Source organism: Nipponia nippon, unplaced genomic scaffold, assembly GCF_047370975.1.
Source record: "Nipponia nippon isolate SJK-2023a ecotype South Korea unplaced genomic scaffold, ASM4737097v1 scaffold_3, whole genome shotgun sequence".
Classification (NCBI taxonomy): Eukaryota; Metazoa; Chordata; class Aves; order Pelecaniformes; family Threskiornithidae; genus Nipponia; species Nipponia nippon.
In genome coordinates this window covers 63,157,766-63,183,656 of record NW_028262347.1, presented here as the reverse complement: position 1 = coordinate 63,183,656, position 25,891 = coordinate 63,157,766, and the positions used below count along the sequence as shown (strand labels likewise).

The following is a 25,891-nucleotide window of genomic DNA, read 5'->3' as shown; positions in this document are numbered from 1 at the left end:
TGGCACTGAGTGCAATAGCAGTGTATATAGAAGGCACTAAGATAGTAAGGATAAAAGATGCCATGAAAGAAAGGGCTACAATTCAAAGTGGTCTTGATCAGTTGGAGAAGTAATCATAAAAAGAATGGTTGCAGTTCAATAAGGACATGTTCTATATACCACTCTTAGGAGTAACTAACTTTAATGGTAAAGGCCAGGGAATAACTTCTTAGGGAGCAGTTATTCAGAAAAAAGTCTGAGAGTTGCAGGGACCCACAAGCCAGGACATGAGTTGACATTGTCATGCTGTGGTATGTAGTATTCTGGGGTGAATAGAGAGGAATATAGCCTGCAGAACGTATGGAAAAAAAAAAAAAAAATCCTTGTCTGGAGTACCATGTCAAGTCACAGCGATTATACCTTGAGAAAGATGTAAATCAACAAGACCATGAAGAGGGACAGCAACAAGACTGAACAAACAGTCCCAGATAACATGACTGATAAGTATGTATTGAGCAAATTGGTGTTTGGGTATTTGGGGTAGATGGCAGCAATATGATTAGTGGTTATTATAGCCTTCTGTATGTATGGGCTGCTGTAAAGAGGGAGAGAATAACCTGTTTTCTATGCCTGTGATAGCACAAAGACTAAAGACCATAAGTTCCAGCAAGGGCGATGGTGCTACCATGGTAGGAGTAGGCCAGCACTGGAAGAGTTTGCATGGGGAGGTTATTGAATCTCCATTGTTGGAGGCCTTCAAGAACAATTCGGAAACATCCTCTGGCAAAATAATATAAGTTGTAGTAGATTCTGCTATGGGACTGGACATCTCCTGATGCCTCTTCCAGGTGTAATTGTGTTGTTTTCTGACACGATTCTTCTTTCAGCTTTTTTATCCTTATACTCCTTGGTGAATATCACTATTCTCTGGATAGGGATTTCTTAGTTGGTGGGGGGGATTAAAATTTAGCAAATCCATAGCAATCATCTTGGTGCAGAACTTCATGGGGCAATGCTTTAAACTACTATATTTGACCAACTGCTGAAGCTTTAAGAGTCCCACGCCACAACTTAGTGAGAGTGTTCCTTATAGACAGAGTAAGGACTGGGACTTGCTTTCTAATCAACATATTTTCTGAAGACTTTTAAAATGCACATAACAGTCTGACATACCAGCTGTCACCAGAAATCGTGTCCCCCACTGACACCTGCGTGTGGTGCGTTGGCACTCATGTCACACGGAGAGGGAGTGTTGACAGGTCCTCTTGCTAGTCACCTTAGAAAGGGAGGAAAGAAGCCAGGGTTCAGCAAAGGAGAACTGGCAATTGCAGGAGAACACCAGGAACGGCAGAACCAGAACAGTCTGAGCAAGGAGTTACTGGACTGGCCCAGGGCTTTTACAAGCCCAAGAGGAAATGCATGCAGCAAAAGAGAAATCTTCTCCAGCCTCATCCATGTTTAGCTTCGTGTTTGGAACTGATTTGAACCTCTCTCATTGTGGTACAGCAGTGCAACGCCATTCATGGCCAATCTTTCCAAGTTCCAGAGTCTTGAGTAGCTCAAGTTGCATTTGTGTTAAAACTGAATCATGTTTTCTTTTGACTTAGAAGCCGAACTTGATTTCCAAGCCTATGCTTGACAGCATCCTTTGTCTTCGTGATGACAGATGGAAGTATGTCCGGAGCCTCCTGACCCCAGCCTTCAGCGATACCAAACTGAAAGAGGTAAGGTGTAGACGGTGCTGCTTTCATAATTTAGAAGACATAGTTGTTTTCTTTTGTGCAGGCATCTACTTTATATAGGTCCATATTAAGGACAGGTAAAACCTGCTACTTTGTGCCAGTTTATTTAGACCTGAAGAGCATGCGCAGTAGAGCATATGTACGGTGTGGTCCAGGTCATAGACTGGTGAAAATCAGAATAGCTCATCTGAGGATATTATCCTCCGTCTTTCTCTATATAAACCAGTTTGTCCATAAAAGTGTAGCAAACTCAAAAAGGACCCTTACACTTTCCTCCCCCCCTCCCTATTAGGAGTAAGCTAAAGTACGGGAAAGGTTATTGCTCCCAGTTGGAACATAGCTTTTCGTGATTTGCAGAGTCAGCAGCTCTCACGTTAACACGGGAACCGCTGTCAGTCTATTTTCATTTCTCCATCTCCTTCCCCCCCTCCTCCTTTTATTCTTTAATCCTCTCATATAATAAAATAAGTCACTGGAACAGAATGTCATTGCCAGATAAATACCTCTGACTGAAAATAAATGTCTCCGCGCTGACCTGCTGCTAATTTCCTATAAATGTCTCAGCATTTACTTAGTCATGGGAACCCATTACCCGGTAACAAAGTCCTATTCCAGTGACACGATATCTCTTAATTAAACGCAGATAAATGATTGACTAGTTAAAGTCTTCTTTCAAGGGGGGGGGGGGGGGAAAACTACAACAAAAAAACAGCTCTTCCTTTATGCATTTTATTCTGAAAGGAAACCATGCCTCACTCTGGTGCCCAGTCCTGGGTTGTAAAATTTTCCACTGGGCAGACGCTTGTGTTGTTTTGACATGCCGCTGTCGAAATCCACAGTAACATCTAAATGTGTCTGGCTCTCCCAGCTCTATAGACAGCAGTCGCTTAGCAACGCCGGCTGTCACCTCCTTATTATGGTAAATTCTAATTGGCCGCTAGCCTGGTGGAGATGCTGATTAATCACGACTGACAATGCCATTGGTTATGCGCCCCGACATTTGCTCTGTCACTGGCTCCATCGTGAAATTTTAGCGAGTCTAGGATGTTTAAATATGCAAGCGATTAGTTGCTCATGGCATTGTGGAGAGTTTTGCGTTTTCCTAGCGGAAATTAATCTGCCTTACTGCAGGTCATCAGCTCTTTGCTGGCGGACTAACAAAAGATAAAGCTGCGCTCCCCTCAATTTGAGGAGAGCAACCTCTGCCGGCACCAGCCGGGCAGACTTGACGGAGGAGAGTGGTGAGGGCGAGCAGGTGAAGGCCCTGGACGTCATGCTTTGGGGTCGGGCAGGTATGGGTTTGCAGGGTTTGACTGTTTAAACCAGGGTGGGAGGAGAAGTCATGGTGCTCACTTTGCACTGCTTGGTGGTGGAGCTGCAACGCAGGAGGAGGGTAGTGGTAGGAGGTAAAATGGAGGGCTGACTAGTGCCTGGTAGCTGTCTCACATGCAAAAATTGAGATCTTTATTTTTAGCCTGATAATCAGCTTTCCTTGTGCTGCGTTTTCCAAGCTCTGTGGAAGGAGTGTGATTGTGCGTGGGCTCAGGGTGACCTGGAAATGGTCACTTTCTCATCCCAGTCTAGAGAAAGGGAGAAAATGATGAGTGGTGAAGGTCTCTCTGGAAGGCCCAACTTTATTCCTCTGTCCCATGTCTTCACCAGAAGACCTTCCATCCCTATACAGAGAGATGCTTGCAGTAGCTTGCAGTAAGGCCATGTGAGATTAAGAACTTCTTTTGAATGGATGCACTCCTCAGCCTTGCATTTCATTTTCTACCCAAATACATGAACAGTCCTGGGATTTGAAGTTAATGCAACTTAAGTCCTCGCTCATGTGCTTCTCTTGCTGTTGCTTAATTTAGAAGCCATACCAACACTTCTCAAAGGAAGTCAATGCTCATTAATTATGATCTCACTTTTTAACTCTTCCATATTTAGTAGTCTCTCAGAACCTCTACAGCAGCATGGAAATAAAAATACCATGTTCTAGTATTGGCCATACTACAGAGTATTCAGAGTTATGTAGAAGACATCCTGTTTATAATAAACTCTTACTCTCTACCTCAAGGAGTTACAAATAAACTAGTTTTGGCATTAATTTATTGCATAAGAACCCGGATATGTTGTTTTATACATATTTATAAATACTGCTAGACACATTCCTCATTTCTTCTCCTAAGACATTGATTCCTTTGCCACAGAGATCTGAGCTCTGACAAAACCCCACACCAAAGTCTTCCACTCTGTTCACTCTGGATGTCTGCCTTGCCTTTGTTCCCCTATGCAAATTCCCCAGTGGCACTGGAGAGACTGCAGACCTCCCGAGTAGCTTTGGAGAGTGGTTCCCCTTGAGCACCACAGCCCCTAGTGCCACTCTGAACATAGACTTGTCTGTCTGGATGCTCTGAGAGAACTGGGAGCTGTTAGCCTGTGACAGAGCAATAAATGTTAACAACTCCTTGTGCTCCCCATAGCAATCACTTCAGATAAAAGATGCACAGAAGGCTGGAGAGTTGAGTGTGGGTTCATGATATCTCCATTTCAGAAACACAAGAATCTACTACTAGGCTGAAGGACAGCTTGAGCACTAGCAATAACAAGAAGTCAGTCATCCACTCTTTGGCCTGGCTGCTGGAGGACAAAACCCAAGACAGAGCTAATGTCTGTTGCTAAGGTTTGACCCGTAATGCCCCACAGAGGCATCTAGGTACTGTGGCTGTACTTTGCCCTTGTCTCTCCACAGAAGCGGTGTAGTGTCCCTGAGAAGTTCACTAAGCTTGAGGAATTTCCCCTTAGTTTGGCAGAAATCTCCAACAGCCTGTCACCAAATAAGGAAAAGTTGATCCCAGAAATTTTGAAGTTTGCAAAGTTATGAGCAATTAACTGAAACCAGAGGTTATATAGATCTGTGGAGTAGCCAGTGTAGTGATTGCTGCATGTACGCAGGGAGTTGTTCCTAACATTTTTCAAGATTTTGTGGCATCTTCTCCAGCTTTCTCTTGTCTCCTTAATTTCTCTTTAAAAGCTGTGCACCGTTTTACTGCTGCTTTTATGGATTGCTATACATTGTGTGTTTTCCCTTTTTAATTTTCTTTTTCTGATGAGTATGTAAAGATTAGTAAAGCAGTCCACTCCAACTGAAGGAAGGTTTGGCTCCAGATAACATTAAATTCAAATAGTATAGTGGTGAGCATAGCATAAATCAATAGACTTCTAAGCTTGATCCCGCAGTAAGATTTGGTAGCATCCCACATGAGAAGCCACTGGAGTTGGTAAGAGATCTGATAATAAACTCTTTCCAGTGAGACCCCTGAATGGACCTCGTAGTACCATTGCTATGGGAGCACTAAGAACGACAAATGAGAGATAGGAGGCAGGAGACCCAAGAATTTTCCCTTCCAGCTCTGCCATTGACTGCCTGTGGGTGATCTGGCAGAAGCTACTTAAATTCTCTGTGCATGAAACAACTTTCATCTGTTAAATGGGAATAATACTGACCACTGAAAGTTGATCCAAGATGTAATTAATGAGAAATTGATGAAGTAAAATATCTGGAACTCCTTAAGTAAAAGATGCATTTCCCAGTGTTCCTGTCATGCTCTCCTCAGCTATTATGTATTGAAACAAGCTGATATGTTGGTGATCTTGCTATACCAATCTTGATTCCCTATTTAGTATTTCTTATTTTGTTCCTCTTCTTTTTGCTGTGGTGCCTGTGATGATCCTGCAGTTCTGGACCTCTTGTCAGACTTGATAAATAGCTTTGCTCTCTTTTACAGCGAACACCAGCAGAAAACCTATTGATTTTTATTTATTCTGATGGTGCTGCAGTGGTCTTGTCATCTCCTATCAGTATGCCAGGAATCCTCTCCTCCATTAACCAACCATTAAAACAAAACAGAACACAAAAATTAAAGAAGAGAACACAGCATAATGTAGCATTGTCCTAAATAACCTGTGAAGTGGAGTTTGTGTTGAGGCATTTTCTTTCAAACAACGGGAGACACAAAGCAGAACTTGTGATAACATGGCAGAACAGTGCAGGAAAATCTTCTAGTGTCACTCTCAGGCATGTAGATCTTCCAGGTCCCACTAGGACATAAAATCTGACAGTCCCACCGTTGAGGTTTCCTTGATTTATTCTCACACTGCTTGTGCACATTGGTCAGAGGCATTTTGGAAGGGTCTCTGGAAATTGCTCTTGTTACTCAGGAAAAAAGTGAGTGTGCTTACCTGAGACAGAGCAAATCACTAACATAAAAGCTCATACGTGAAATGTGCATATCCTTGAGCCACAAGACAGTGTCTGGTTGAGTTGCTCACTTTGGTAAGTTTTGCCCATGAATAGCAGGGCCTTACTGTGAGATGATGGAAACAAATCCTCTCACAAACATCTTCTTGACGCTCCGCTCTTTTCCTGGCTTTAGTCAGGGACTTGAAATCTGGTACAGAAGCAATTCTTATGTTAGGGATGTATCCTTTTTCCTTCTCCTTCCTTTATATTTCATCCCATTTGTGGGACAAGAGGCCCAACACGACCTCTGCGTACTATATCTGAACAGTAAAGTCTCCAGTGTGTCTGTCCAGAGTGAATATGATCCAGCCTTCTACTTTATGGTTTGGGTGCTAGTAATAAGGGGAATAATAATAGTGAATACTGAGGACCACATCTAACTAGAGGAACGTGACTCTGATGCCTTTAAACAGTGCAAACATCCCCATGCACTGTGCGTATGCAGAATCAGAAACTAATTGTTGTTATGTGCCAAATAGCATATTGGCAGGATTTATACAGCAAAGCTCCTGGCATCATGAAAACCCTAACCCCAAATGCTCTTCTTTGGCAGAAAGAAAGAAATTTGGACTCTGGGCTACTCTTGCTATTAGATAACTGGCAGATCAAATATTTACAGGGACCATATTGTTTAGATTTTTATTCATCCTGTTACTCTCAGCCAATCTGAACACAGAGCAGCTGGGGTTTGTTTACCCACCAAGAACTGAATCTCAGGCAGGTTATACAGCTTTTATGTTCTGACTGGCAAATGATAATGTATAGGAAGTTAGTGATACCCAAGGTGGTGCAGATCAACATGTCTGTTTCTGTGCCAGTTTTCAAAGTTTGGTATAGTTCACCTTCCCCAACACTACTTTATTTTTATTGACAATTGAACAAAGAGTTTAAAGTGTTAAGGGACTTGAGAATGTTTCAGGCTGTGGTCTTTGTAGTTTGCAACGTTGGACTAATTTATGTCCCTCAGGGGAATAAAAACCCAAACCCAGGATTCCTGAGTAGATATCCCCCATAGCGTTCATATGCAAATAATTGTCTCATTGGTATGACTCTGTCCTATCATGCTAACAATAAATCAAATCCATGTGCCCCCCTCCCCATTTTCCTAGTTAGATTTGCTAATAAAAATATCTTATGGCTAGAAATTAATTGCAATGGTATTTTGAAAGGCTGGTGGAATGTAGAAAGTGCAGAGGTGCTGTGAGATGCCCTGGCCAGGCGTACTTGCCCCTGCCATCTCTGCCAGCTGTTGGAAAGCGATAGCAACCAGCTGGGTGGTTGCAGATCTGGTGATGTGACGAAGAATAAAAGAGAATATAAGGCAATAAAAGGAAAATCTGAAATTATCTCTGTCTGTTTAGGAAACATCATACCTGTTAAAATACGGATTTTCATTTTGTTCTCCTTGACTGGTTCAGTTCATTGGAGGGGCTGGACCCAGAGATTATAAAGCATTTCATCCTAGTTCAATCTGTTGAACAGAAATGTGTTAATTTTGTTGAACCATTTGAGAAGAAGCTCACTACAGGGGACCTTCTTTAGGAAGCCAAAAGGGGAAGAAAACTGCCACATAATGTGGTGTGTGGCTCCCAAACACATACCAGCTACTTTTACCGAATACTAATCTAGCTTCAGAATTACCTTGTGAGACTGTGGCAAAGCCCAAATCTATCTGGCTTTGAACTGAAATAAAGACAACCTGCTCCATCCCATATAGGTACAGGACCTCGAGAGCAGCTATACACATTCTTGACTCAAGACTTCTGCCTTTGGAAAACACGTTGGATGCTCCTGCATTGGCCTTTTGACTGTGTATAGTCTTGCCCATGTGTTAGGATGGCAGTGTGCCTGTGCACAAAGTGTTATGCCAGTTTCACAGAGGTAGAAGTGCCAAGCAAAATGGACTTGGCTGGGCAGGCTGCATAGCTCTCGGAGTGTGCTGAGAGGCTGCAGTAAGTCTTTTTTGGTAACAAGAGTGTCAGAGGAGTAGGACAAGTCTGTTCTCATGTTTGTTGACATCCGTATGCTGAAGGAGGTTGTTCAGGAAGGAAAGACAGGTTTCTGTGCATACGTCTGCTGATGCTTGGCATAATTGTTGAGGCAAGACTGTGGTATTAAATTGTAGGCTATAAGGAACTCTTGGCAGTCTATATGGAGAAAGAGCCATAGCAGATAATGCCTTTAGGGTCATGGCTGGATTGTTGCTACGCTCTTCCTCTGCCCCCCTAGTAGGTGTAATCAAGGCAAGTGTCTGATGCCCTTCGTATGTAAAAAGTTAAAGAGAAACAGAGAGAGAGACTTTAATGAGTCTTTGATGGTTGCCTATGTCATGGTTTCCATGAAGCACTAAAGAGGAGACTATTGCACTGTTAGCTACAGCCAGGCTGTGGGTAGATCTACCTGACCATCATGTGTCAGTGACTGGAAAGAACCATTAGCTGACTAAATTCACGTGAATGTCCATTTAGTGGTATCACCTCTCCAGAAAACCCTTTACTCAGGTAGCAATAGCAGTTTGCCCTCAGCAGCTTGTAGTGGTATACCTGGTGCTTTTCTAACGTACTTGTTAAATCCCTCAAACTGAGGGACAGCAGGATGGAAATGCTGGGCCTCTGATGCTAATATCTTTACAGGACTTCGGGACTATGGAAAATATTATTCCTTTTGCCCTGGAGCATATGTAGCCTAAATGTAATGTACTGTAAATATGGATTGTGATAAATCATCAGCTGGAACAGGGAATGATTAAAAAGAGAGGGGGATGTCTTTGCTTGATAACTCTCTGTGTGTATAGCCACAGGTGGGCAAGAACCAAAGGTCAGGTGAGCGACAGGGCCTCTCGTCTTTAGGCCCAGAGCTGAAGAAGGGCATCCCTGTAATGTGTAGGTTTGTTTTTAGCAGCCAGTCCCAATGTTTCATCTTGCCTGTGTAGAAGTGCCTGACCACACTTGCAGAGGATCCTGACAGCTCTGTCCCATTTACTGGATAAAACTAATTTAGAATAATTGATTTTTTTTTTTTAACATTTTAATGTTTTTCACAATACAATGTGTTCCTTTCTAGATGATACCGCTAATAAACCAGGCCTGTGACGTCCTGCTGTGTAACTTGAAAGTCTATGCAGATTCTGGCAAAGCTTTTGATATCCAGAGGTATGTTCAACATGCCAGAAATTAGTAGCAGATTTAAAAAAAAAAAAAAATAAAGTCAATAGCAGCAGTTATTCTAAATATGCACTTACTGTATAAAAGATTTTTTTTCCTTCCTTGCTTTTATAAGTGGAGATCATAGTTTAATGGAGGATGTGTCTGATAGATGCCTTTTCTTCCTGGGGGCAGCCATTGCATACTTGAAAAGTAATTTTGGAAAAACATCTAATGTATTTCTAGATGTTGTTTAATGAAGTTTTAACAGCTGGAAGCAGAAAGGAAAGCTGCATCAGTCCCTGTCCAGTCTGCTCTCTACGGTGTGCCAATAATGTACAAATATAGGAATTGATCTAGTATCAAATCCCTCTAGTCCATCACCCTCTTGCTTTTTTAATTTGATTTTTTTGAGCACTTAATCATTCTTACCACATTCCTCCTAACCCCCTCTAATGGCACGCTAGCCTTTTGTGAAACGATGAGATCGGTACTCCAGATGAGAATGCACCATTGATTTATAAAATGACACTTTAATATTTTCCATACTGTGCTTTCTCCCATTTGTTATGCATTTAATATCCTATTATCTTTTTTTGTTGCTCTTTCATCAGAGGTTTTCACTGAACTGTTCACAACACTGTCTAGCGCCTTCTCTGAGCAGATGCATTTCTGCTAGGACTGTGTACAGCGTATGAGTAGTTCAAATGCATTCTTTCTAATAGCCACTACTTTGCATACACTTCATTTGCTAGGTTGGTCAGTGCCCTCTGAAGTTCTTCATGATTTCCCCCAAACTGGAGCAGTGCAAGTAATTTTGTTTCATCTAGACAAATAGATATTTAGCCACAATTCATCCATCTCTTTTCAAGTACATACACAAGTGTATGTGTGTGCACAGAGATCTTCTTATTAAACATCTGAAGAAATGCTATGAAACCTTGAGATATATTACGCTTAGCCTAGTGCTCTGATGAAAATTGACCTTTTGAGTCCTTCCAGGCTTTTCCCTTTTTTCCATTTGTCCTTTTTCTTTGCCTGGTCTTTTAGCTATTGATCCATGATAGGGTTTCACCTCTCAAGAGGCGCTTTGGAAAAGACCTTTTGAAAGTATAAATGAATGATGTTGACCATCTCAGAATATGACTTCCAGTTGTTTTATCATACTACCATTTCAGCAGGACTGACATATATAAATGTGACTCTCATGGCACTGCAGTTTGCCAGAATTGCCTTGGGAGCTATTTTTCGGATGTAAATACCCTATCTGCAACCTCCTGTTGTCTTGTACGTTAGTTGTCCTTAGCCATTTTGTGTTTCACCAGCAACTCAAAATTTAGTTTTTAAGCTTTTTCAGTACCTTGGAGAGGTAGATGATAGAGTGCTCTGAAATTATTGTTTTATTGCAGTGCCCCCTCTTTTAACATTTCAACTTCCAATAATGCTTTTTTTGTGTGTGTGTAAGAGTTGAAAACCCAAAGAAGTTACTTAGCTTTGCAGTACTTTTGTTATCTTCTAAATCTGCTCTGGTGTTATCGGAATGACAGTGCCCAAACATCATAGTTTAGAAATGCTGTTTCACAATATGTATACAGGATATACTGGACCTGAGTCCTGTCCTTCTCTTAATACATGCTCACTCAGGTTAAAACGCCAGAGAATTTAATATTAGCCTTTTGTAAGGGAACACAGAAGAACAGTCATTGCAGGCTTGACCACAGATTAGAAGAATCAGATTTCAAGGATATTTTACATTCTCAGTCCATTTATCTCAAAACTAAATATAGTTGCTACTGCCCAGTAGAAATAAAGATGGTGAGACAACTGGAGAGATGATCAGATATGCAAAGAGAGATTCAGTAAGTTCTGAAGTTTCTAGATCATGGTCCACAGGTCATTTGTAGTTCTCAAAGCATTTGCTGCTCCTCTGCAGAGATACAGATTTTACATGGTGTCAGTTCCTCTTGTTTTTGACCACGATTTTACACTACAAAAGAGCTATCAAGAAGACAAAGGAAATCCTTAACAGGAAATTTTACTTAAGCACCTCTTGTCACTGAGAGTTTAGACCGGACTGGTAGTAGATGTGGTTTCTGCAGTTTAAAATGAAAATGAAAAAGGAATGATCTCTTTTATTTAGTATGCACTAAGAAAGTGCTTATGAATCTCTGCTCTGTTGCATTTGATTTCGAGGTAATAACAAATGAAATTGTTTATTTTTTATAAATTTTTAGTGCAATTGTTGAGCTATATGAAAATTTGTTCACTTTGTATAAGGAGAGGTGATCATTATTAAGCACCAGCATTTGTGAAAATGATGGAAACATCTCTTGTTGGCAAAGCTCAAATCTAAAAGCAAAAAGAAACTCAGAGGCAAAAATTAGTGTTATGTGATGATTGTAGAAGCAAGATATTAATGGATATGTAATTTGTAGCTAATGATTTATCATTCTTCAACTCAATGCAGGTGTTACAACTGCTTTACCTTGGATGTCGTTGGTAGCGTAGCTTTTGGTACTGAGGTGGATTCTCAGAAGAATCCCGATGACCCCTTTGTTAAGAATTGCAGAACATTCTTTGAAATGTCTTTGTTTAAACCTCTCCTCATTCTAATCCGTGAGTATAGTTACCTTTGTCTACTTCTTTACGGTAATTTTCTAAAAGTCATTCTCAAATTGCAAAACACGCTGAAGCAGGAGCAGGAAGATGTATAACAGACTTTATTTCAGAGGTGTTCAGAATGCAGCCTACAAGCCAAGTATACCCTCAAGATTTCCACCATGTGCTCTACAGCTCTTGTCACCATTAATCCAACTTCCTCCAGAAACTGGGAGTCTGGAAAGGCAATGCTCCAGGTTGATCTCAGTGGAAGGTTTCTGGGACCTGTAGTTTCTACGGTATCTCTTTTAATACACTTCTGCATTAAAACAGAGTAACTGCCCTTTGGAGCCTGAGAGTAAAGTTTTTGTGCATTCGGTTTGCTTGGTAGAGATTGAAATCCCACTCGTAAACAACAGTGGACTAATAACCTGCTAAAGAAAACAAGCATAAACAGATAGTATAAGTCCTCCAAATTCTTATTTGAATAGCAGCAGCAGCCTGATTGATGGCTGTAAAAGATAAAGATTATAAGTGCCAGCACAGGCTGTCATTAAGAGAATGCATTTATTTTCAGGTGAAAAGATAGGGAATGCAAGAATGGGGATAAAGCCATATAGTTCTAGGCCATGAAAGCTAAGGCTTCACAGTGTTGCTGGCATTGGTAATGCAAGGGCAGTAAGAATTGTAGCTGAGGAAGCCACAGCATAATCGAGGTTGTTGAGGTTTTACCATCTTGCTATCTAGACCTGCTCACAGTAGTGTCAGGTGGCATGGTGGCAAAGTTTCCTGTGCCCATCTGATCCTGCTGGCATTACAGATTGCACCTGTACTAGCAGCACATGAACTGTTTCCTTCTGGAGTTGTGTATCCAAAATGTCCTGGGGTTAATGTTTAACCTGATTGCAAAGTGGGATTTGTGACTAATTTCTGAAGGGACAGAAATGTGCCCCTATGTGTCTAAGACCATGTCCTTCATTAAAGAAAGTTTCTGTAGGGTTTGGGGTTGCATTCTTTGGTCGATCTCTTTCTCCTGGTACATTATGTGGTCTGAATTTCCACACTGTGTTGCCCTGTTGGTAGCACAGGAGGTTTCCTGTGACTGATTTGTTAGTCTTAAGCTGTTCATAAATTAATGAAGAGTTTATTAAGATGCAAGACTTCACTCAGGTTTGTAGTTCCTGACTATAAAGGCTATGGACTGGAGACCATCCTTGTGATAACATCCCACTTCCAGAGTCTGTGGCCTATTTAGAGAAGCAAAATAAAATAGCAAACCAATATCCTAATATTGAAGAACTGTAAATGAGAATGACTACTACACAATTTTATGGATCAGTGCCATAAGCTGCTAGGCTAGTTCAAGAACCCACACCTTCTGTATGTAATTGTTTGAGCAGGCGGGGAAACTAATTCTCCCCTTTGTTATGGTGGCTCTGTGGCATCAAGAAGCTGAAATTAAATCCTGAAGCATTGTGGAAGCAAGCCTGGAAGGCATCTGTCTGGCAGGGGATTCCCGGCCAACATGGAATTTCTAAAAGGAAATCCTTTACCAGCCTATGGGGGTGGAAGAAAAAGAGGGAGAGGGAGAGGGAAAGAGGAGAAAACAGGTTTCACAAAAGTAACACATCTCACTTGATGAGTTTTATAATATTAATGAAAGGAGAGGGATATTATATGCTTTTACAGTCTGATTCTGTGTTTTCTTCTTTAAAATCTCCTACAGTTTCTTTCCCATTCATAATGATCCCATTGCTCCGGATTTTGCCAAACAAGAAACAAAAGGAACTGAATGGATTTTTTATCCAAACCATAAAAAACACAATTGTCTTCAGAGACCAGCAAGATGCGGCTGAGGTAAGGCCATTTCTGTGATAAATATATGGATAAGCAAATGTTTTGAGGAAAAACTAAAAGTGGCATAAGCCTCAGCTGAAAAAGCAAACTCGGTCTGTTCGAACATTCAAAGTAATTTAGTGAGGATTTTATTCATTTTTAGCTTTATGTACCATCAACCAGGCTTGGTGTTGATGCAGAATTGTTAACACGTTACAAGAAAAGACTGCTTCTCTTAGTTTTTCTGTTCAAATAAGGATGCAGAAAATGTTACATCTGGGATGACTTTCCAACCCAGTTTCTAGACCGAGAAAGAAAGATTCACCCTGTAGAATTTTTTCTCATCTTAAAGTCAGGTGTTTTGTCTGTGCTACTCTTCCTTAACGACCAGAGAAAGGGGAGCCCCCACTGAGTGTTTCAAGCCAGTCATTACCTAGGAGCTGGGGTAGGTTTTATATAGTCCTGTGACAGTTCCTACTGCTTTTGAAAATGGAAAGAACCTGAATGTCTGGTTAAGAGCAGACACTTGATATTGAGATGGCTAAAGAGAAAGGTAGTAAATTCTACCTGAAGTATGCAAACTAATGGGTATGCATTATTAGTAAATTGTTACCCATGTATTTCTCTTTTGTCTGGACATAAGGCAGTTCTGGGGCTTTTTGGTTTTTTGTGTGTGGGTTTTTTTTTTTTAATCACTGTTGTTTTATGAAGTATCTCAAGGCACATGCATTTTTATGAAAGTCTATTTTTGATATACAAAGCATTTGGAACATAGGCATGTGCTTCAGTTCTGTGATACAAAAGTTCTTCAGGTCTACTTGTCCTTTTGGACCATTCTTTACTGCAGACTGCACATAATATCCCTAAAAATAAGTTGACCACTTAATTATGGATATGTAGTGAGAAACAAAGAATATCAATGAGAATTCCATTCTAAAGGTAACTGAGACAAGTTTTGCATATCAGTTGCCATGAAACACGCTATGACATAGACATTAAGAAGCTGTTAATATTGAAATATAAGAGATGTTTCTTACCACTTTGAGATGAAGAGCAATTCTGATGGGGTAACAGCAGAGGTGAGAATGGATCCTCCCAGCTTTTTCTCACAGCTTAGCCTCACAGCTGTCACCTTTCAGGAAAAAAGTTTTTTAGTTTACCCTATGTTACATCCAGGAGGCATTTAAAAATCGAATTGATTTTCAAAGATATTGCTGCTCTTTGCTGTGTTGTGTGTTCTGCTCTTTTTCTTTGACTTTTTCTGCTGTGAAGTCTCACTTCCACATTCGTGGTGCTTTATCACCACATGCTTCTTGGTCTTTCCTCCAGCCCACCTTTACGAGTCCTTGCCCTCACTAGCCTTTACGTCTTTGTCTCCCTCCTTCTTTACATCCAAAAGGTTCTAAGCACCACTCACTGGCCGCAAACAATTCGTGACTCATAAACATGGTTCCTGGCCCAGGCTGAGGAATGGAGGAATATTTTCTAACAGGGATGGCATATCTAAGCTGCTTACAGACACCTCATTTCTAGTGCACAGATCCAGCAAGAGCTTTTAATGGCATACTGGTATGGCTGTATGTATGGAGTTTTGAATCAAAGATTTATGCTGAAGGGGTCTGCCTGAAAAGTCTATTCTGTGTATCAGTTATAAAAGGATAAAAGGGACAATGAAACAATCTAAAGTGGATTAAAAGTAGTTAATGTATTAATTACTATTAATAAAATGCAATTTATTTTTGCGGCAGTAGCACTGAGGGCGTTGATCATGGGCTAAATCCTTCACTATACTAGAGATGGTCACTCCCTCAAACTGCAGACTAAGATAAAGGACAGCAGGTGGGTATGGTTAGGAGAAAACACAAAGAAAAGCAAGATGGTAGTGACAAGAGCAGGAGGCAGCATTCTCTGCATATGCAGCCTGTTTGCATGTTTCAGTGGCTGAAGCAGAGGTTTAAGGTTATATTGGAAGGGATGTTGGGAGATGCTGTAACAGATAACACATGGCAGTAGCTGCCCAGTATCAGGGCAGTGTGGAGGAAAGTACAAGGTCCGTGTTTGCCTTAACAGTGTATGCACAAATCCATGACTAGCTGTGGTCCCGCTTGCTCCTGGACTTTTGCCTAGTTTGCAAAATTGTCATATGGGAACTATTTCAAACACTGGGAGTTAGACACTTAGCACCAGATTTCTGAGAGCGCGTTAAGGCCCCTTTGCAGTTCAGGATCATTAGCACAGCTTTCAAAAGCGACCGGAAAGTTTGGAGCTTCTTTTTTTTTTTTTTTTCCCTTTTCACTGCCTGTCTCCTTACACGTTCTTACAATTTTGACTATTTTAGGTTGGTGGCACAAGAGCCTTGTTACAAGTATAGGCGACTTAATAATTTGCCAGGAACATAAAAATGGTATGTGAAACAGATCAAAATGCAGCTGTGTCCAATTTAATGCAGAAATGTAACCTGTAGAGATTAGGTGTCCCAGATAGCCCTGCACTGAAGGAGAAATATGTCCTGTGTCCTAGGTCTGGAATGACCCACCAAAGTCAGTTGGAGTTTTGGCACTGAATTTTAATGAGGCCAAGATATAACTGGTAGCTACTGGTTCTTTGTGCTAATAGTGGGAGCTACAAGCAAAGTCTTAAGGTCTCTCTGTGGTGCATTAGGCCAATAGGTATTCCTTAGGTTGACACGTTCCTAGATGTTACATTGTGTGCATCTTTTACTCCTCATTGATTTTATCGCCATGAAAAATGCTTTTGTTTTTTCTTTTCTTTTGGGGGGGGAGGGCCAGAGGGAAGCAAAAAAAAAAAAAAAAAGCCTTTGGAACAAACTGTAAAACAATGAAAAGCTCCGTGAAAGTGATTCAGCTGAAGCTTGTCTTCCTCTCATCTGCAGCTAACGTGAACGAAGAATAAAGAAAGGCCAAAAAACAATGTGACAAGCAAAGTCAGCCTGTTATCATCCCTTTTCTATCAGTAAAGGAAACAATGGTTCTGAATGCCTAAAGATAATCCCATGGGCAGATAGTAATTTTACAGCCAGGTTTAGATCTAATAATACGCTTGCAGCTTATATGAGATCTGTGATGTCACTTTCTCTCATCCCATCGGTTAGCGCTGCAGATGTCATTTTAATTATATATTATCTTTCTTTGGTCAGTCAAATAATTTCAGTCCTGGATATTCCACTCATTTGGCTTCTGTACAAAAACATTTAGTGGTCGTACTTTAGAGATTTTAATATATTACATTTATTTATGGATTCAAATTGTTGTAAAATGCTTTTCCCACTATTTACAGAAGAGCAAATTCGCCCTGTTCAGCAGAAACAGCACAAATTTAATGCACCACTTAACACCTACTTTGAAGACTCCAGCAGGATTTAAGTGTTCAAATACCTTATCCTGATTATCTGCCCAGGTTTAAATTTTTCCCTTAGGCAAAATGTTTCCAGAAACAGGGCAGATAGACTGTTTGTTTGCTTCAATAAATGATAGTTTGATAGATTTTCATTTAATAATCTGATATGCAAATTGTTATTCATGTAAGAGTTGTTTTTCTGTCATGTTATAGCTTAGTTCTTAACCTACCAGTCTGTTTTAAATGATGATATCTAGATGAAGGAATCTTTCATGGTGCTCAAAACTGAGACTCCTTTCTAAAACTGTGGGTTGAAACTAAGCCCCCTCGGCAGATGAAAGGCCAGAATTTCATTTGTAATCCATAGTAATAACAACAATTGGAATGTAACAATTTAAGGATATTACAAAGCACTATTTTTGGAAAATCACAACAGATCTGTCGGAAAATCCAGTTTTCAAAAAATACACCCTTTAACTAGAAAAATTAGAGAGTTCATAGAGGCTGCAACACATTCTTCCAGCATCTCCTGATTTTTCCAGTCATACGGTTTGCTGTGAATGCACAATTCAAGGTCACTGATCCATGCCAGGCAGGTAGTGACCTGATGATGTTTCTGATGATGATCAGCTGTTTCTTCGTGGTCTCAAGCCAGTTTGAAATGAGAGGGTGGGAAAGCACAGAGAAGTATGACAAGAACTGCATTCATTGGCATCTCGGTTGGCAGTTTGGTCAGTCTGGCTGGAGATCTACAGACTACCTGAATGCTTTTGGTGTAAGTGCAGAGCAGACAGAAGGAACAACGGGAGAAGAGTGTGAAGGCTGTGCTGCTGTGAACCATGCTGCCTGTGAGCCACGTGGTGTAGAGCCACAAAGAAGCTGTATGGTGCTGTCAGTCCTGGTGATGATCTGCTCTCCCGTGAATTGGTATGGCCCTGGGATGCTCTGTACTCGACTGTGCTAGGTCTAGATCAAAAGAGGTTCTTCTCTGGTCAGCAATTGCCAGTGAGCAATTGCAGCCCCCTCCAGTTTTCCCCACTTCTCATCCTCATTCCTACCAATCCTTTCCCTGATCCCTGGTAAGTACAGTCACTGACTCTGTTGCCCCCCAGCTGCCCGCATGCCCATGCAGACAGGCGTGATTCCTCGTGTGTGGAGATCCTTTGGTTTTCCAACATCAGCCACGGGAGCCTAAAAAGGTCGGGAAACTGAATTTTGAGGAAGTCTGAAACTAAGCTCTTTAAATGCTTGGAAAGGGGAGAGAGCTGCCCTTTCACTATTGGGTAGCAATAGTAATGTACTATATGGAAGTGGTATCTTTTAATATCTTTCTGGGAAATGATGGCCTCGTTAGAACTTTAATCTCTGGAACACTGATTCCCAGGGAGAAATGTGCAATGAGCTCCCCTAAATGCTTTACCTAAGGGGAAGAGGGTGTGTGTACCTGCATTCTGGAGGATAAGGGACAATCTGAAAGCCTAATTACTGTGGCACTCTGTTCTTTTCTCTTCCTTCCCCAGAAGTTCCCTAGAGTTTTTCCTTTTCATGAACTAATGAACTATTTTATTCAAGAGCTGCTTGAAATGGGTTGAGCAGAGGTAATCCTCCTGAAAAAGTCTGATCCTCTCCTTGTCAAGGGAAAACTATACAATTACTAAAAAAACTTAGTTAAAAATTTGCTAAATACTATGTACATTCCAGGAGCTATGTGTGTGTTTGAACTGTGGAAATGCAGTACAGATGTTAAAAAGTAAATATTTTTCTAAGGAAATAGCAGATGGGAGGATTAGACACCTTCTAATAGCGTGCAGTTTTCCTGACTTTGTAGAAAACCAAGCAAAACTTGTTTATATTTGAAAGAAGGTGGTGTCCATTTAAGGATACACACTATATGGCAATATTAAATAATACATTTTTACTGATTAATAAAAGTCAGTAAAGCAAAGGATCAGTCTGGCCCTTTTGTTTTTCTAAGTCTGTAGGAGGGATGCTATGATTCTGTTCTGCTGGGCTGTTCTCACGGTTTGATCATGTCATTATCCACTGCCTTTTTCAGAAGGAAATGTGCAGTGGGCTTTCCAGAAAGGTAAATGAATGTCTTAAAGATACAGAGGGAATTTGTGCTAAATATGGGGTTTAAAAACAAATCTTAAACCTGTATCTCTGCTGTTTTAAGCAGAAAGTTATAATTTCTCTAGTGTATGTTAAAAATCTTTTGAACATTAAATCTGGTGTCTGTGCTTGGGTATAGTATAGAATCAGTGATTCTAAGAGGACAAAAAAATGGCATTATGTTAAATATGTTAAAAGGCATTTTAGTCGTTCACCTTCTTTTAAAAATCGAGGCATTACTACTTGCTTTTAAAATTGTGTTCCTTCCTTCCCACATTTGAAGAAAAATCCTTTTTTTTTTTTTTTTTTCTTCATAAAAATGTAATGAATTTTCTAACTTCCTCGGAATTTCTTAAGTGGGCATTTAAACATAGCAAGGCCTCAAAACCTCGAATGGAGATGAACTTGAAATCCCTATTACTTTTGGTCACAAGCTGAAATTTCTTGATCAGTCTGTTGTTATCTTTCCAACGATGAATTGTAGGCCTATGAAATGTGATCTTTTGGTTTCAGGCCTGGGCTGAAGTGTCTGGCTCAGGTGCTTTCATCATGAAATGCAGTTCTGCAGTCTCTCTGCTTAAAAAAGATCAAGGGCAGAATAAGTAACGAGAGCGGTGACTTTCTCACCTCCCTGAGGCGTGTTGATGGAGAAGCAGGAAGAGTTTTGCATTACTGCTGCATCTGTCCCAGTTCTGCAGCCCAGCACACCTGTGAGCCCAGAGCTTTATGAGCACCGCAGTCTAGCAGTCTAGGTCTGCTTGCTATCGCTCACCCTTTGCTCTTATCGCACCATTTCTATTGCCTCCTTGGTGTTATGGATCAGAGTACTTTATGGATGCTAGACAAGGAACAGGCAGATGGTACCATGTATATATTATCTGCCCCACTCCAACAAACCTGCAGCAACCATAACAAAATAATCTTGGCATCTGGGATTCTTTCTCCAATACTTCCATCACTCCCCACTCCCTTTTAGTCTTTTTCAGCCACTGCTGTGTATCTTCATTTCTTCTTCAGAGTGTGACAGGAGCGGTGGACACATATTTCACATGTCCCACCTTGGCTACAATCTGGGGTCCAAACTGCTGTCATGCACATGAGCAACCTCCTTGACTTCTTGGAGCACTGCTCGCATGCTTCAGTTTGCAAGAACACAGACTTGTACCAAAGGACAGAAATGAAATCAAAGGACCAGGGTGTTCATACTGATTAAGCTGGTGAAGTTTTTGGGTATCCGGAGTTGCCAAGAATGATCTTGCAGTCATTACTGGGAAAATGTGAGTACCTATGCAGGAAAAGGTAACCTCACTTTCTAAGAGATGTGTGGTGGATCTCCTTCAGATGGGCTTCCAAAAAATGGTATTTTTGCCCCTTTCTGGGCAGAACAGAGGAGGTTCAGATGCTCCCTGTCACAGCATTAATCCACAGGAAGTCATTAGGCCAACAGAATGCCTTCAGAGTTACAGGGAGGAAGGACTTAAATGCTTCTGTCAATAAGGGTTGCGTGTATTTTCCTCCTGTTTTCACCAGCCGGTGCGGGAAGTGAAGACGGACATTTGGCTTTGCTGATCTACAGCATATGAGAAACATCTTTTAATTGAGAAGGGTGGGATTTTTAGTGTTGAAAAAAGGCTTTTTCATCCAGAGTAAAAATAAATAAACCCACATGCTCAGTTGTTGGTAATGTCAAGTGTTTTAGTGACTTTCTAAAACTGTGTTTATATGGTAAAATCAGTCACTTAAAATATTGTTTATCAAAAATCCAGGCCAAAAGATAGCTTAAGGACTCTTTCAAATAATGTTTGCAGTAAAATTTCTCTGAAGAACTGGAGGAGGAAAGAATTAAAAGGCAAACCTGTCTTGTTCAAAGAAACCACCCCATCCTTGAAGGGGAGATCAAAAAGTCCTCTTTTTTTTTTTTCTCCTTTTTTTTTTTTTGGCCAGCCTTACTTACACCTCCTTCTATGTACTGGTTGCTGTGGCTATACCCTGTTTTTTCCTGTTCTTGATGCTGGAAGGGGAGGAAGTGGTCACAGCTCCGTTTTATGTGTCCATAAAAATAAGAGCAAGAGCTCATTGTGCATTGAAGGTAGGATCCAGCAAACACTGGTCCGTGTCACTGAGCTTTGTGGTGGCTTGACTAGCACAGGTGAAAAACAGAGGATGAGGAAGCCAAAAAAAAGGTGATTGTTCCTTATTAGGGCCTGGGTCTCTTGCTTCTCCTCTGCAACCTAGACCTGGCCCACCCCATCATGAATTTTTTGCTTTACCCTCCCTTATCATGGCAAGGGGACCCTGTGCTTGTTATCCAGAGAGAAGTTCAAACATTGAAAATCCTGTTTATGCCTGTGGTAATTCCCTGTAGGCAATAACGTCAGTGCTGGCCACTTGTCCCAGCCTGATCCTGTGCTAGTAATGAGTATTCGCAGCATGCATTTCAATGTCTGATTAAACCTTTCTGAAAGGCCATCTGTTTGAGGAGGATGTGGCATAGGCTTTAGTACTTTTTATACCTAGTACTCAATACTGCTGTTTCATGACCTTACACACAAAGTTTGTCCCCTGGTTAGTTAGCATCTCTCCTGATACTCCAATCAGAGAAAACAGTTGGATTAAGGCTGTTGCAACCTGTTGGGTCATTGTGTGTCTTTGGGGAAATGTTCCTGGGCGTTGGGTCATAGAAGTTACGCAGACCCAAGGAGACCTTGCTATGTCCAGGGCTGAGAAAAAGGTATCTATTTTCTGGGAGGGGAGTAAAGCATCTCCAGCTGCCTTTCTTTTCTAGCACCCAGGGCAGAATCTGATGCAGTCATATATCTGTTGATACATGACAAATCAGTAAGTAATCTGGCCTTTCTGTTACGTGTTCTCATCTGTGCAAAATACCCAGCCCAAGCAGTGTTACATCTGTCTTTCAGGGTCATTTTCCTATAGGCTTGGAAGCATAGTTTCCCTTTGTGGTTCCCTCAGCATAAAGTAAATCTTCTCCAACTTGTCTTTTCCTGCTTCCTGTCATTTGCTTTCCTTCATGGTATGGTCTCAGTATTCATCTCTTTGGCTGAAAGGAAAAAATGTCACCCTGAAGTTGTGCAAATTCCCTTTCTTTTGTAACTTTTCTCTCTTACAGTTCCTTGGCTCTTCTGTACATTACCCTTGCAGCCTGTCCCTCCCAAGTTTCTCAGAAGATCTTACTTTAGGTCACTGAAAGCTCTTCCTTTTTCCTGCACAATCTGTGATCTGGTCTTCATCCAGGGTGTGGGGTTTTCAAATCAGCAAACAAAGGGAATCTTGCCATAAAATGAAATCATCTGGAGATTAATTTTCTGCATAACAGGGTGGTGGCCTTTAATGCCAAGGTGGGATATAAGATTTAATCTTCATTTATATAGCTTTTTTTTTTTTTTTTTTTTTACTTGATCTAAAACTGCAAGGGATCTGCTGACTGGGACTGGGAGTTTTATGTATTTAATTTGCCTTGATGTTCAGAGCGAAAGCATGTTTGGGTACTTTCCCCTCTACAAAACAGACTTTCTTCTGACATATGTAACAGAGTGTAGCATCTAAATTCTTAGTTTAGAAAAAAATCACAGATTTACTGACCTAATTGCAATAACAGAGCTTTCCCTTTCTCTGTCAGTTTTAACATTTCCAGTTTTGTCTTTCATATTTCATCCTTTTTTTTTTTTTTTTCTTTTATCTGTTATTGGTTCACCATCCTTCCTCCCTGAGTCGCTCCCAGAACTAGGAGGGGAGTTGCAGCACTTGTGGTATTAGTGGGTGATCTTCCAATTTGTCTCTGTTAGCCTCTCTGTGTCTCTATCTGCCTACAGTGACCTCTCTCAGTCCCATGCACTGCCTTCTTTTTGCAATACAGTATGACCTTTTCTGAAGCAGTTATGAAAAAGCTGTTCCATGATATTTCATTCTGGTTCAACTGTCTTGTCCATCTGTTGGCATGTTTTGATCTCTGGAGGTTTTTCCCTTGATCTGTCTCAACTGTTGGTATCTACTTTGCACTCCTTTAATATTTCTCCCTTTTCTCTTGTGTCTACTTACCTTAGCAGATCCATGCTCCCACTTATAAGAGACACTGACAGCCTGTCTTGCCGACAGGAGAACTGTTTATGTGGCCAGCATTTGGATGCCAAGTGCATGAAGTTGCTTTTCTGTTGAACCTGGTGGCAAGTCAGTCTGACTATCTCAATGCACAAAGGTGACCAACTTTGTTTGCTGGGGCAATTCTCTTCTTGCCACCATGCCCAGGCTGCCCTGGGGGCTGCCTCTCCCCCCGCAGCCTGCTGGAGCCAGGAGAGCGGGAGGCCTTTGCTAGACCCCATCCACTCATGACCGTATCTGGACTTTGAGGATAATTTAGCATTAGAGTTACTTATTATGGAAAACAACAGATTGTCTGTCACTGGAAAGCTTGAGGAGAGGCTTTCTAAAATGTGCCCTTGATGTCAGCTGGCTGCGAGGCAGGAATCCCTGCGTGGCGTTCCTCTGTCTGCCTTTTGCTAAAGAGCAGCCTGAACGATGGCAGCAATTCCTCTCCCTCCCCAAAAATCTGCCTAGGAAATCCTGCCTCCGCGACAGTCAATGGCAGCCTTGCCCTGGCTTCATAGCCTGTGACTGTGCAGGGCTTTCTCCACTTTTTTTTCTCCCACTGGAATAAGCAAGCTATATCTAAGAGAGACAGAGACTAGAGGGGAACTGAGCACCTCCTTTCTCTCTTCAACAGGAATATACACTTTTTAATAATGTAATCTCAATTAAAAATATACCAATTAAAACAGGCTTTTTAGTAGGTCTCTGGGGAGAGGGAGCCATAATTCACATTAAAATGTAAAGCTTCAGAAGCAGGGAGAGCTAGGTGCATTGCAAGTGCCCAAATATTCAGTGATTTTAATTACAATGGAAACTTGATAAATTGCTTTGTGCCACAATCCATTATTAACAGCTTAATGAATATCACTGCTGCCTGTTTTAAACTGCTCCATGGTGAAAATTGTTGTCAGCATTTCAGTTGCGAACTCTGATTTTTAGCGTGTTTGTAACTTGGTCCCTTAAAAAGGGGAGGAGGGTGAAAGTCTGCAGGCTTGGCTTTAGGTCTGGGTAAGTTCTGTTGGCTTCAGCATCCTGAGAGGGAGACAGGAGAAAAGATGGAGCTTTTGTATTTCGCCAGTATTGGGATTGGCCAGGGGCTAAACCTGCTCCTCGCACGGTTTAAGAGCAATGTCACAGTTGTTCTTTGGGCGTGCAAGGGGCCCTTATGCCAGCTGAGGGGTCACCAGAGAATGGGGTTACCTTTACATGTGCTGTTTCGCTGCACAATCCGCACTAGGCTGGAGGCCTGTTTGGGGTGTCTGCTCAGGAGCAAAGGGAAGCAGTAGTGTAACAGCCCATGACCAAGCATGCTGATGAGCTTATTTTGGAGTGAGCAAAGTGCAAGTTGGTTCGAATTTTCCAAGGTTTAGCTAGCAAAAAGCTGATTTGAGGTATGGAATTAGGCAAGTCCTTTTGGAGCACTGAAATGTAAACAGTGATTGTGCTCGGCTTTGAACAGGGCCGAAACATTTACTTTTTTCTTGACAATTGTTATGGGCTGTAATTGTGCTAATGTTAAGATGCTATGTATTTATATGTATATTTATAGTAAACCGGTACCTTTCCCCCCCTTTTCAAAGCAGCTTAACATTTCAAGGATAAAGGTTTTTATTAGGAATGTTGTTATTTTAGCTGCTAACAGCAGGTATAGTGGGCTTATAGTTGTGCCCCATTGAAGTGTTAAGCCGTAGGGATTTAAATAGCCATGCTCTGACTTCTATGAGATTTATTATTTATTGTGGGTGTTCTGTTTACACTTTTCACTTGATTGTGTGGTCTGACCAAAGGGTCACAATCCCCAAAGTGGGGTTACTGCCAGGTGTTTGACAAGACCTTGACAAGATCTGAGTGAGATGTAAGGTAGGTCTCAGGACAGAAATGACTGGGAACTGCTCTTCTGATTCAGAGAAGTCATAAGCGCATATATGGGGTAAACATGATTTCTCTGAATGTAGTTGATGTCTCGGGTTTTGCTATTATTATTCTGATTATGTTTTTCTGGAAAACAACAAAAGTGTATTCACTTTCCCCATCTCAGAAATGGAAGCATTACTCAAAATGATGTTAACTTGCACCCTGCCAATTACACAGAGCTCTCCTGGTTCATTATATCAATAATTACACATAGGATTTTTTGTGTGTGTGCGTGAAAAATCTTGAAATGACAGAGGAGTAATGATGCCTGTAAGTTGCTTAAGTATTGCTCAGTCAGGGATGTGCAAGATGTGGGAGAGGCCCTCATATTTTCGGGGAGAAAGACAGCTGGTATTCTGGCATGCTGTTAATATTCATGTGTTTCTGAAGTTGCATTTTTTTTTTTTAGTTTGACTTTAGGAAGCATTCCAGACCACAGAGCTGCCTGACAGTCATTTTTCATGTATCCCTGTACTGACAGAGGACAAAGTGGCATGAAATATATAAAATGCCATCTAATTTGTCTTTTGTTCTTTAATTCACACACACATGCTTCTCCTGTGTGTTTATCAGTGTGCACAAAATGCCTATATTTGCAAGATAATAGCTGTGTAAATATTAGAAAGTCGTATTGAAACTCTGTGAAGGAAAGGAGAGCAGGGGGAGAATCCTTCCTGCTACTGAGGAGCCATCTATTGGATAAAACCCATAACTGAACCGAGCATCCATGAAACTGCAGAGGATAACACAATTTGTTATTGGTCACCGGGTGGCTGAAAATAATCCTTTCCTTCCCAATGCTGCCTTCACCC

General features: G+C 41.2%; 1 protein-coding gene across 11 annotated transcripts in view; it reads left to right on the top strand.

The window, feature by feature from the left end:
- The window catches only part of TBXAS1 (thromboxane A synthase 1), a 232,432-nt gene that overhangs the window by 131,144 nt on the left and 75,397 nt on the right, over positions 1 to 25,891 (top strand). For all 11 annotated transcript variants that reach the window (XM_009465851.2, XM_087768217.1, XM_087768219.1 and 8 more), the window contains 4 exons: positions 1,587 to 1,703; positions 9,079 to 9,167; positions 11,626 to 11,774; positions 13,483 to 13,613. In XM_009465851.2, coding sequence (XP_009464126.2) covers positions 1,587 to 1,703; positions 9,079 to 9,167; positions 11,626 to 11,774; positions 13,483 to 13,613 — 486 coding nt within the window. The remainder of the gene's footprint in view (positions 1 to 1,586; positions 1,704 to 9,078; positions 9,168 to 11,625; positions 11,775 to 13,482; positions 13,614 to 25,891) is intronic.